General features: G+C 37.0%; 1 protein-coding gene across 1 annotated transcript in view; it reads right to left on the reverse strand.

Annotated features, from left to right (window-relative positions):
- Positions 1 to 4905: 4905 nt before the first annotated feature.
- LOC126480952 (clavesin-2) overlaps positions 4906 to 13626 on the reverse strand; it is a 51160-nt gene continuing 42439 nt past the window's right edge. Inside the window, exons 2-7 of the mRNA XM_050104379.1 lie at positions 9912 to 10071; positions 9763 to 9824; positions 9306 to 9499; positions 8900 to 9016; positions 5893 to 5986; positions 4906 to 5631 (exon numbers count right to left, since the gene is read on the reverse strand). Of these exons, the coding sequence (XP_049960336.1) occupies positions 5456 to 5631; positions 5893 to 5986; positions 8900 to 9016; positions 9306 to 9499; positions 9763 to 9824; positions 9912 to 10071 (803 nt within the window). The 3' untranslated portion in view covers positions 4906 to 5455. The remainder of the gene's footprint in view (positions 5632 to 5892; positions 5987 to 8899; positions 9017 to 9305; positions 9500 to 9762; positions 9825 to 9911; positions 10072 to 13626) is intronic.

Consider the following 13626-nt stretch of genomic DNA (forward strand, 5'->3'; position numbering starts at 1 on the left):
TTCATCATGAAGACAAAAGCACAGAGACTTCATCCACATCCTCCATGTGAAACATTACTACAGCCCAGATGTGCAGATCGATGACGGGTGGTTCAAAGAAACTGAAGACCCACTCAACAATAGCGAAGCTTCAGTGGGAGGGGCTACATTCAATGCTCATCTTGTGAGAAGGATATAACAACATAACAAGAATGCAAGGTCCCACCAGCAATGCCATGCAGAGAACCATTGACAATATCAAGTGTGAGGGTGATGTAGTTGGCTTTAATGAGAATGGGTCACTGTTTCCGCAGCAGAGGGGCCAATATGGCAAGGCATGGTGCAAGTAATGTAGGGTAGTGATTAGCATCACTGCCTGGTATGCTGCAGGTCACCAATTAAAACGCTATCACCAGCAGTTATTTCTTATTTAGTTATTTATCATTTCTTGAAGGTCCTTGTAATATCCTAGGCTTGTAATTTTGTATCGTCTGGAATATTTGATGTTTGTGTAAATACCAGCATTTCTGTTTATTTTCACATATGACATACATATCTTTGTTATTGGAAAATTCAGCCACTATCTAGTATAGAGGGCCTGGTGGTGGTATAGTATATTGCCAAAATTGGTACCCCATAAAAGAAATTGGAGATGAACTTACAGCTGGTGGTATGAGGACAAACGGTTCTTCAAATCGGAGAAACTTTCAGTATCAAAAACACAAACATAGCTACTGTCCCTTCTGGTGCTCCAGCCTGACTCAGATGAGTAGCTCTCTTAGCTGGATTAAGTGGAGATGGTGTATGCAGCAGTGGGAGGGACTAACAGCTAGGGCAGGGCATTAGGAAAGATGGAGCAATAGTATATAACTTAGGTGTACCCATTCTTGCTTTTGCTGAATGGTAGGACAACAGCCAATATGTATGTAAAACCTATCAAAAATGCCAGCAGCTGTAAGTTCATCTCCAATTTATTTTACAGGCTACTGGTTTCAGTGATATAATATGCCAACATCAGGCCCCCTATACTAGATAGATTTTCACATATGTATGTCATGTGTGAAAATAACTGGTCTTTGTACCAGCTTATACACATGTGAAATTAGCACATGCCAACACCTAAAACATAACTAGTTATTTTCCCATATGACATACATATGTTTGTTACTGGAAAATTTAGCCAATATCTAGTATGGAGGGTCTGCTGATGGCATATTAGAATGCTGAAACTGGTACCCTATAAAAGAAAGTGGTGATGATCTTACAGTTGACAGTGTTCTTGATATTTTTTGCAATAGCATATACATTAGTAAAATAGTAATAGGTTAAGAAGAGGATCCAAAGGAAGATAAGATTGCAACATGTGGGTGAGCTAGGCAGGAACAGAAAGCAATATCATATGAGATTTCAGTGGGACACTAAGGTAGAATGGAGTGGAGACAGGAGAGCAGAGAGAGGGGACTGACTGCAGGAACTAACAGAAATTGAGTTTTGTGTGAACAAATGAAATATTGGGGAGCAAATTTCCATTTTTATTAAGCTCATTGTTAACTTCATCTTAATCAACATTCTGTAAGCTTTCTTTATGCTTTTTCAGCTGGAGGGTTTTGTAACAATGATGGGCAATTTAATTTCATTTCATCATTACAGCATACTGTCTGAATTAAATGTAACTTTGTATTGCCATGAGATATCTTAATACCAGGCATTATCCATTATTTCTCTCAAGTCTTCCTCTGGTTTATTAGTCTGCATTTGCAAAGCCCCATTTCCTCCATGTCCTCCACTCTCTTTTTCCAGTGAAGGTAACTCTAGGTTTTAAAAGCTTGTCATTCTTTCATTTTTGCTATATTTTTCTCATTTAACTTGGGCTTAGTATGTTGCACTATCTGTAATTTCTGTCTTTATATAGTTGTTGTCTTAATGGATAGTTTCTTTCTGAATTGAATTTGGATACTTTGTCTTCTTACAGCTGTATTTATGTATCTCTGTTGCAGGTTAGTATTGCATGTAAACAAAGGTTCAAACAGTGTTAGTGGAAGAAGAACAGAATTATATATATACAATAAAGACACTAATTTTCTATTTAGAAATCAATTACCTTTCCTTACTTTTCTTTCTGAAAATTAGTTGATGGATTCTCATCACTTATTCTATACGAGATTGCATAGTGTGGTGGAACTGATGTTGACTACGTCAAGCATTTTTTTTTTTTTTTTTTTTTTTTTTTTTTTTTTACAATTATCAGGATACTCATACAAAAATTAAGCAAATAGCAATAGATACCATTCAGAAATGCTGAGCCTCCAATGTAAATAATGTGTCATGGCAAGCTGAAATCTGAGCCTAACAAGCTAACAAGGATGAAGAAATTACAACCACCTCAACTGTGCTCTGGAGTTTAGCTGGGATATTGCTCTTCCACATATTTATTAATGATTGGCAAATATGATTAGACTCCTATGTGAGGGAGTTATTCACTGCCTGTTTTATTTTTTTGAAGAATTCCTTCAAGTATTTTGTCTGCCTGCACAAATAGTCACTAACAATTGCAGTGGAAATGAAAGGAAGTGAATTCATGTAGATCACAAGAAAAAGACATGTGGTGGGTATACTGTATGCCATCAGTGATGAAAATCTCATGATTGAATCATGTGCATACCTGTCTATCATAACAATGAGAAACATAAATCAGGATGAATTTGTAAGAAGCATTTTTAACAAGGCTAGTCTTCTGTGGAACAACAAACAACTACAACTAAAAATAAATGATTAATATCAAAATGCTTGTGGGTTGGTACATGTTCTTGCTATTTTGTAGTTTACTCCATTTTGTTCTGTGATGTTTAGTTTGTAGGGCATTCAACTGCACAGTCATCAGTGCCTGTACAAAGTCCCAATTTTGACACTAGACCACAAGCTGCAGACAGTCTGTTTTGTTCTGAATGCTCTGTGGTACATTCAGCATCCAAGATTTCATTGATAGCTTTCTACCATTACATTTCATTACTTTTTTCTTTTATTGTTTGGAGGAGGTAAAAGGGAAATGTTTTCAAAAGGGGAGAGAGGTGGGGATGGGGGGGGGGGGGGGGCAGGAGTGGAAAAGGAGAGAAATAGAGAGAAATAAATAAAAAATAAAATAACATAAATAAAAAAGAGAATGGATGTGAGGCTGAAACGATGGCTGTGTAGTGATGGAGTGGGAGCATGGAAGGGGCTGGATGGGTGAGGACAGCGACTAACGAAGGTTGAGGCCAGGAGGGTTACGGAAAGATGGGATGTATTGCAGGGAAAGTTCCCACCTGCACAATTCAGAAAAGCTGGTGTTGGTGGGAAGGATCCATATGGCACAGGCTGTGAAGCAGTCATTGAAATGAAGGATATCATGTTTGGCAGTGTGTTCAGCAACAGGGTGGTCCACTTGTTTCTTGGCCACGGTTTGTCAGTGGCCATTCATACAGACAGACAGCTTTTTGGTTGTCATGCCTACATAGAATGCAGCACAGTGGTTGCAGCTTAGCTTGTAGACCACATGACTTGTTTCACAGGTAGCCCTGCCTTTGATGGGATAGGTGATGTTAGTGACCGGACTGGAATAGGTGGTGGTGGGAGGATGTATGGAATGGGTCTTGCATCTAGGTCTATTACAGGGGTAGGAGCCATGAGGTAAGGGATTTGGAAGAGGGGTTGTGTAAGGATGGACAAGTATATTGTGTGGGTTTGGTGTATGGCTGAATACCACTGTGGGAGGTGTGGGAAGGATAGTGGACAGGATATTTCTCATTTCAGAGCATGATAAGAGGCAATCAAAATCCTGGCAGAGAATGTAATTCAGTTGCTCCAGTCCTGGATGGTACTGAGTTATGAGGGTAATGCTCCACTGTGGCCAGATGGTGGGGTTTTGGGAGGTGGTGGGAGACTGGAAAGATAAGGCACGGGAGATTTGTTTTTGTACAAGATTGGGAGGATAATTACAGTCAGTGAAGGCTTCAGTGAGACCCTCAGCATATTTTGAGAGGGACTGCTCACCACTGCAGATTCAATGACCATGGGTGGCTAGGCTGTATGGAAGGGACTTCTTGGTATGGAATAGGTGGCAGCTGTTGAAGTGGAGGTATTGCTGATGGTTATTAGGTTTGGTATGGACAGAGGTACTGATGTATCAATCTTCGAGGTGGAGGTCAACATCAAGGAAGATGGCTTGTTGGGTTGAGCAGGACCAGGTGACGCAAATGGGGAGAAGTTGTTGAGGTTCTGGAGGAATGTAGATAGGGTGTCCTCACCTTCAATCCAGATAGCAAAGATGTCATCCATGAAACTGAACCAGGTGAAGGGTTTAGGATTCTGGGTGTTTAGGAAGCATTCCTCTAGATGGCCCTGAATAGGTTGCCATAGGATGGTGCCATGCAGGTGTGCATAGCCTACCCCTGATTTGTTTGTAGGTAATGCCTTCAAAGGAGAAGTAATTGTGGGTGAGGATATAGTTGGTCATGGCAACTAGGAAGGAGGTTGTTGGTTTGGAATCCATTGGGCACTGGGAAAGGTAGTGTTCAATAGCGGTAAGGGCACGGGCATTAGGAATGTTAGTGTACAGGGAGGTGGCATCAATAATGACGAGCAGGGCACCGTGTGATAAAGGGACAGGAACTGTGGAGAGTCGGTGGAGGAAGTAGTTGGTATCTTTTATATAGGAGGGTAGGTTCCTGGCAACAGATTGAATATGATTTGTTTGTATGTCTGTTTTAAACATACAGTATCCCTTATGTCTTACATATTTAACTAGTGATCCTTGCAATCTAAAGATACAGGTAAGAGAAAATACATGTGCTATTTTCTTGCTACAGGATACAAACACTATTAAAAACTATTTTTTTATTCAGTTTTGTATTTTTAAATACAAGTATTTCAATATTTTATTTACATTACAGTATATGTTCTACAACTATAAATTAAATAAGATGTATGACCATTCAGTACAAAAAGTTAAAGATATGAACAGACAGTACTTGATGTCTAGAAAAAAAGGAGGAAGCTCTCACAGAAAATGAACAGATTGTACTTAAAATGTAACAACCATGATATGCACTGAGCCTGATTGTGATAAAGTGACAGGACTAGCATTTACCAGCTCTACTGCACACTAGATGAGTATTATCAAAATCAGCACCCAGCTACAATGCAGCATCCTTCTTTTCCCTTGATAACATTAACATCCATGCACAATAAATAATATCATTAAGCACATTTGCTTTTTTTATTTTTCAGTACACAAATCCCTGAGGAACCTTGCTTTAACGAAAGGATCACTGGCTACTTCTCACTGTCTGCTGGCTTAGTTTTGAAAGAATTTTAAGGCAGCTCTTTAGAAATAATTTTAACTAAACTTTTTTGTCTTTAGAATATGTAGATAATTGAGGAATGATAAATCCCAAAATTGAATAGATTCATTTCATTTTGAGTTTGTGGCAGCTCCCTATCAATCCACTTCAAGTTTGCGAAAACTGCCATTTAGAGCCTCAATCCCAATTATGCTTTGGTGTTTACCATTCTGAGTATTTTTTCTTCTGATTATTCCTTGGTCACTCAGTATCTTCATATTTTCTAATGCCAACAATGTGTCTCTTTTGGCAACAAGTTCCTTCTTCCAGAGATCTGCAATAAAAATCATTTTCATTACTGTAATTATTGTCTGTAACAAGAACACTGTTGTAAGTAAGATGCTTAGATATCAGTTCTCTGTTTCTAACAGCAATTAATTATTCATACTTCCTCCTTTCCTCTTTTTTTCTTTCAATCTAGCATCTGTCATTACTGTTAAACGGGTAAGAATATGTTAGTTGCAGTGTAACATATCTACTGTTAATGAATCACTTTTTAAAAGGAGAATCACATCTCTAAAAAATAAAATCTTACCTATCATTTCATCCATAGGTATTTGTCCACCATACTCTTTAGGGAGTATGTCAAGTCCTACCGTGTTTTGAAGGTTGCCCAAGGACTCATGCATCTGAAAGGGAAGAGATTGTATTGAGTAATAAGCCGCATAGGATGGATGTGGTTTACTTAATAAATCATGTCTCATAGCTAAGTCTCCAGCATTTATTTAACAAAAAAATTAATTTTGAGTTGGATTATTGAAACTGGTTATGCAATTTTGGATGAGAAATACCTTTCCAGGTAATAGGTAGCTGTGCTGTGGTTGCTGGGAAAATAACTCATGTTGGTGTATGCTTAAAGCAATGAGTCATGGTGAGTTCATATTGCAAACAATAAAAACTCCAGTTCTCTATACAGTATTTTGAAGGACATTTATGGAGCATGAACTGGGCTGATTGATTGTTTGACACTATGAAGCTTAACTGATCAGAGCTTGTTGTCTCATTGTTTCACATTGTAGTGTCTTATCACAGCCATTACTGGGTTAGAGAAATTTAAAATAACTTATTACAGAATCTTAGAGCTAACATTCAGGTAGCTCACACTAAAAGCAATCAATCTGCTATTGTATTTAACAGTCACTGCCACGATTTTATTTTACAGATGCTTTTATTGAGTCACATTTACACAACATAATGCACACATTACCAGTTTTGCGAAGCTATAGTCATTTTCTAATGTGATGTTGTTATACTAATTGTCAAACTGTGCTTCATTAAAAAAAGAAAAAAAAAAGGACCATGTACTGTACAACACTTAAATATGTTTTGATACAGTTGAGATAAATAGCTACATCTACTGGGCTGAAATAGTTATTGCCTCAGCAATAAGTACGTCATTCAAGATGTATATGACCCTTCACTATTATCAGTGGCATTGCTGTGATAGGAATGATTCCAGTTTATTTTACTGTAGCCTTTTGTCTCGCATCTATAAAAATGAATAGAAATAGTGTTGGATAGTTATGTTGATTTTTGCTGATTATCAATTAACTGCATTGTGACAATTAATGTATGGTATACTACTGCAGCAAAAGAAGGTTATAGGCAGCTGAAACTGGTAATCTGTACATTACTTAGTGCAGTTGCAACTGACTGTACGATATTTGTTAATTTTAGTAATCAGAAAATGAGGCTGCTGTTTCTGCATTAGATATTGTGTTAGTGTTTACTTCCATGGTATACAATGATATTTGTTAATTTTAGTAATCAGAAAATGAGGCTGCTGTTTCTGCATTAGATATTATGTTAGTGTTTACTACTATGGTATACAACAATGTCCACCACTTTGAAAAAGAAAAAGAAGAAAGAAAAGAGGGGGAGAGAGAGAGAGAGAGAGAGAGAGAGAGAGAGTAGACAATATCGGCAAACATGACTTCTTAAGTAATAGAACCTAGTAAGTTGTCCTCGATGGTGAGTGTTCATCGGAGGTGAGGGTATCATCTGGAGTGCCCCAGGGAAGTGTGGTAGGTCCACTGTTGTTTTCTATCTACATAAATGATCTTTTGGATAGGGTGGATAGCAATGTGCGGCTGTTTGCTGATGACGCTGTGGTGTACGGGAAGGTGTCATCATTGAGTGGCTGTAGGAGGATACAAGATGACTTGGACAGGATTTGTGATTGGTGTAAAGAATGGCAGCTAACTCTAAATATAGATAAATGTAAAGTAATGCAGATGAATAGGAAAAAGAATCTTGTAATGTTTGAATACTCCATTAGTAGTCTAGTGCTTGACACAGTCACGTCGATTAAATATTTGGGCGCAACATTGCAGAGCGATATAAAGTGGGACAAGCATGTAATGGCAGTTGTGGGGAAGCCAGATAGTCATCTTCAGTTCATTGGTAAAATTTTGGGAAGATGTGGTTCATCTGTAAAGGAGACCGCTTATAAAACACTAATACGATCTATTCTTGAGTACTGCTCGAGCGTTTGGGATCCCAATCAGGTCAGATTGAGGGAGGACATAGAAGCAATTCCGAGGCGTGCTGCTAGATTTGTTGCTGGTAGGTTTGATCATCATGCGAGTTTCCCTCGTTCTGTTTGGGAGTGGAACAGGGAGAGAAGATGCTAGTTGTGGTACGAGGTACCCTCCGCCACACACCGTATGGTGGATTGCGGAGTATGTATGTAGATGTAGATGTAGAACTTGCTGCATCAGTTACAACACTCAGCTCCAAGTGTCCAAATTAATAAAAAGTAGTTGAGGGAAAGATTTATACAGTACTGACATTTGTTCACTTTTAGACAGATTAATAGAAAATGATAAAATAGGTGCAAATTGTACTGAAAGTAACAAATGCATGGGTAGAACTGTGTAAATATCAAACAGTTTGTTCTTTAGTTCAAGAGGTATTAAATATTTTGTATCAATAAGTGACATATTCTCAAATAGTTCAGCTCCTTTGGTGTCTGTGTGTAGTTAAATGTGGATTTGATCATCCATTCTCCTTCCTCTGGAAATGCTGTGTGGCTAGGGCCTCCCGTCGGGTAGACCGTTCGCCTGGTGCAAGTCTTTCGAGTTGAAACCACTTCAGCGAATTGTGTGTTGATGGGAATGAAATGATGGTGATAAGGACAACACAACACCCAGTCCCTGAATGGAGAAAATCCCCGACCCAACCGGGAATCGAAACCGGACCATTAGGTGTGACATTCCGTCACGCTGACCACCCAGCTACTAGGGGCAGATTCTCCCTCCTCTAATATGTAATGTTGTTCAGTATTTTAATTATATGTGTTGTAATAACTAATGGTGCAACATTTTAGCAAAATTGTTAAAGGGTACAGAAAGAAGAGTCAAAAAATATCTAAAGATATGGCAGTTCAGATTAAATTTTGTGCCACTTATTTTGATTATTCAAGCAAGGCCAAGCGACAGAGGAAAATTCAAAAAGAAATTAGAACAATAAACTCAGTCAATGAGAACTTATTGCTATTATAATAGTAAAAACAAATTGTAAACATGATAAAATGTACTTACTGTAATTCTGTTCTTTATCTTGTCGCTCAGTCTTGTTCGTGCAAAGTCATACACATATCGCACTGGGGCAGGAACATTTAGTAAATGAACTTCTTTGTGCCTCATTGGCACTGATTGCTGTAAATTCAAAAATAAATTACATAAAGTATATGTGTCGGTAGTACCTGTTCAGTGAATTCAGTTGTAAACAACTGAGCATAACTATCATCTTAAATTTAAAGCAGTTTTACACAGAAATTTATTGTGTTTCTACTTTTGAAATCTCTATAATACCTTAAATTATCTACATTGATATCAGGTAAATGACAGTTGTCTCATTAATATTCAGCATCTCATCACAGCTGTACAATTGAAAAGTCACATTTACCTTATTTAAAGCTCTGCTACACAGTCACAAATGTCTTACCTCTCCCCACTTAACAATGGTTGCAAACTCCGTTGGTGTAAGGAAGGTAATGAGTGATGGTGAGAAATTGGAAATATCACCAATGTGTGTTACCCCCAGCACTTGGTTGTCTTCATCTTCCATAAGAGCCTCATATGTCATCATGAATACTCGCCCTACATCCTGAATTGTATGCTTCTTTGGATCCAGCTTACCTTTAAAAAATAATCTACATAGTTCACACTGCAGGAGAAATTTTTCAGCTAATGTTCCAAAATTTCATTGATAAAAGAGTTATCTATTCCAATTTGGCACTCCATAATGAAGAAGTGTATCTTGTGCATGGTAAAATATGCTATACATTTATTACTGCAGAATAATGGAAAGCAAAGTTCTTTCAGAATATTAATATTACTAAAGTTATTATTATTATTATTATTATCATCTTTATCATTACTTTAATCTGAAACTTGCATACCTGCTGCATAGAAAATCACCCTACGACCATTTTTGTCCCTTCTTGGTAAAACAAACATGAATCTGTGGAGAATGCAATTGGTTCAGTTTTATGAAATTCACTTTAGTAAAAGAGGAGTCAACATATAACTGCATATTGATTTTACATACCCACGTCTGATAAGCTCATCTACTCGTGAGTCTAATGGGTCAAGTTTTGGTACTAAGTATGAGAATGTCTTCTTAAAATTTAGGTATTTCAGTAGGACCTGTTGAGCCATTGGTAAACTAAACTTCTTTACACGAAGAAAACGAAGAAGGAAGCTGTTGTCTGTAAAAAAAAAAAAAAAATAGAAAACAAACAAATAAATTTCATTGCCACATTTAACATAGTAAGGATCTAACTGGGGATTATAATGAAGGAAGTATGTGAGAGCCAGAGTTTTCATTCAAAACTGATTTGACAACAAGACAGAAAATGTGATTAAAATATAAGCATGATGAACTGTGTTCATATTCTAAAGAATTTGTTCTCACAGTGTTGCCTGGGAGCATAACATGGTGCCAAGCTGAAGTAATAATTCTGAACTGAAGAGAAAGACAAATGTTTAGACAGACACTGCAGTGTGCTCAGTTAAATGAAACACACAACCTATTTCAGAATAGTTGCAAAAGCAAAATATACCCCTATTATTCTTCTTTGGGCTTGGGTGTTCACTAGGGAACAAAATCTGGGCTGTAGTGGACATCTCTATTTTTATGTAGTTACTAGCTGAATATCCAGCATTTTTGGGTATGTAGTTATTCCAGCCTTCTATTAATCCACATCTTCCTCCCTCCTCTCTTTGTCCTCCTGCTCCTCCCCTCTAGCCCAACTCCTTATTCCCCAACTCTCTGCCAATCTCTTACTCCCTGCCTCTGTCTGTCTCCTCTTTCCTTTCTCTGTCCACCTTCTCCTCTTTTCTCTCTCAGTTCACTTCTCCTCCCCCCCCCCCCCCACCCCCTCTGTCCATCCCCTCCTCTCCCATATCTGTGCCCATCTCCTCCTTCCCCATCATTATGTGTCCATCTCCTTCTCTCCCCCCCCCCCCTCCCCCCCCCCCCCATTCATCCCAATGTGGAGGCTGTTTTTCTTTCCACATTAGATAGTAGTTAATTTCATGTTCCATGGATCCGATAAGTAAGTAACATGTGTACCAAATTTGGCTGAAATTGTTCCAGGGAATTAGTATGAGTTTTTTATCCATGTCTTTGCCCATGTAAGGACATGTCAAATATATTTCACATACACTTAATACATTTCACATGTATTTGTAGACAAGTTTTACCTGTATCTCTATTGAATTTCGACATGCAGTTTCATTTTCATGCAACTTAATGTTTAGGACATCGTAACTCCTGAACTATGTTCTGTACAATGATATAATTTTGCAGGTGTGTCCAGTGGTATGTGTGGTCACTGTCTGAAAAATGTGCTGTGAACAGTGTTAGTAGTACAGAAGTAATAAATTAAAAATTTCATGCATGATGTGGTAGATTTCATGTATCTCTGTATTTGAGGCCATAGCTCCTAAACTCTGTGTCATACAATGAGATATTTTTCTAGGTACATTCAATCACAGATGTGGATACTCTCTGCAAAAAGTGTTGTGAATAGAGTTATTAGCAAAGAAGTAATAAATTTAAATGTCTTGCTTGATGCAGCAGTTTTCACACAACTCAATGTTTATGAAATCATATCTTCTGAACTATCTGCCATAAAGTGATATAATTTTGCTGGTACATTTTGTGGTAACTGTCTATTAGTGTGTTATGAATACAGTTAGTAGTGAAGAAATAATAAATCAAAACATCATGCTTGATGTGACACATTTACTGCATGAACAGCAAAAATATAGTAAACAATGAACTTTCCTCCTTTTATAATTTTGTGGGGGTCATCAAGCAGAAGAAATTTCTTAAGGGTTTCAAATTGTGTGTCAGTTCTGTTGCAAGTCCCTAAGCACTCACATTCTCAAATGCTGGCTGATTAAAGAATGAGTACCGACACGTCATGGGCTACACCCCCACCCCCACCCCTTTGAAGTTAGGTGGTTCTTGCCCCCACAGTGATGATTTCCAGACAGTAAGTTATATGTTTACCAATGCTGATTAAGACCATCCAGTGCTTTATGAGGAGACGTGGAATGAACATACATGCATACATTTGTACATACATACTATAAAATGGTTGTATGTAGACTAATTTTCACAAGACTTAAAAAATGGAAACATCTTCCAACAAAACTCTGATTTACATGCATATGAATCTAGGCTGAACCTTAGCCTACATCTAAAGATGGTAAGTACAAACTTATGCAAAAGAGAAGTAAATCATACTGGAGTTATTTTGGATAATCATTTGCCCTCTTATGTAAAATGCTTACTGACATTAAATACATTTAATGCAAAGATGAAACAATCCTTGCTTGACACTGCTTCTGCTCTGTCTCTGAATTTCTGGAACACCATATTAAGTAAATCTCATTTATTAAATATTGTTAATTATGTATTATGCCACTTTATAATATAATTTGATTATATATTCTCACTTAATAACTAAAGCTATTATATGTACATGCAGTGAAGTATGTAAGTTTATATTACGATGTACTGTACTTGTATTAAGTTGATCATGTGGTCATAGTGTCTACTGTAATCGTAAATCAGTTTTTTACCTCTTGTCCCATATGTGAAAACAACATATTAAATTGATTTCCTGGACCAAATAAATAAATAATTAATGTGCTTTTCATGTTTCTGGGACATCTGTGAGCATATCAATATAATATAGTAGGCCATGGTGTAATTCAGAAGTTGATTTCAATTGAAACTATTGTTTCTTTGTAAAATATTTAATAAAATATTTTATGACAATATATATTTCCCAACACATTTTAACCATTTTCATTGCATTAATATGTATATATTTTGCATGTTGCTATTACATAAAAATCTTGGCTTTAATGGTTGCTTACAAGATAATTCAAGCTAGAACACCACTGAATAAATTGCATCAATGTTGAATATATAAGAAGAATGACAAACTTGTTTGATTCATGAGAGAAATCTTAGCTGGAGAACATGGGAACAAGGACAACAAATACTAAGTGATAAAGGAAATCATGCATCAAGTATTGGTAGAAAGTTTGTTCTCTTCAAAATCTTTTTTATCAATTGTAATGATGGTGTCGGTATATCTCACAGTGTGTTCATTGTTGTCCTGTTTCTAATGAATTGTGCTACCTCCCACAGATCTAATTAGACAGTTAGAACAATAAATTTTCTGCACTATGTCTATGACTATTCTCCAGTGTGCTCCATATTATTTACACAGTTAACTGGAACATACAATTGTGTTAATGACAGGGCATACAGACTTCTGTTATTCTTTTCATGCTCCATACTGTAATATTAGTAATTTTCACCTCACAAACATTAATATATGCTCAATAGTAAATGCCTGATGGCCTAAAGTTATCGAACAATTGTAAAGTAAAAGAAATGAACCATCGCATCACAGCGACAGAATCTATTATTCTTTATCTTTGCCATTCTTATGCGGCACCTGTAAATCTCTATGTACATGTATCAATTAACGATATAAAAAAGAATTCTGTTGTTTCAAGACAATGAGGCATTGGGCACCTCATTTTTTACTGTTTGTATTCCATGAAAGGTTGATGCGGACGTGCTGTGTTCCGCATTGGTATTTTATATTTTATGTGAAAATATTCAGTAAATATGCTAATTGTTATTTTTCCAATCAGAAAACATGTAGTTTCTTGTAACTGATTACAAACAGACAGCATCAAGAGGACATTTTGACTGTTATGTATAAAGTATT

This window comes from Schistocerca serialis, chromosome 5 (genome assembly GCF_023864345.2).
Source record: "Schistocerca serialis cubense isolate TAMUIC-IGC-003099 chromosome 5, iqSchSeri2.2, whole genome shotgun sequence".
Taxonomy (NCBI): domain Eukaryota; kingdom Metazoa; phylum Arthropoda; class Insecta; order Orthoptera; family Acrididae; genus Schistocerca; species Schistocerca serialis.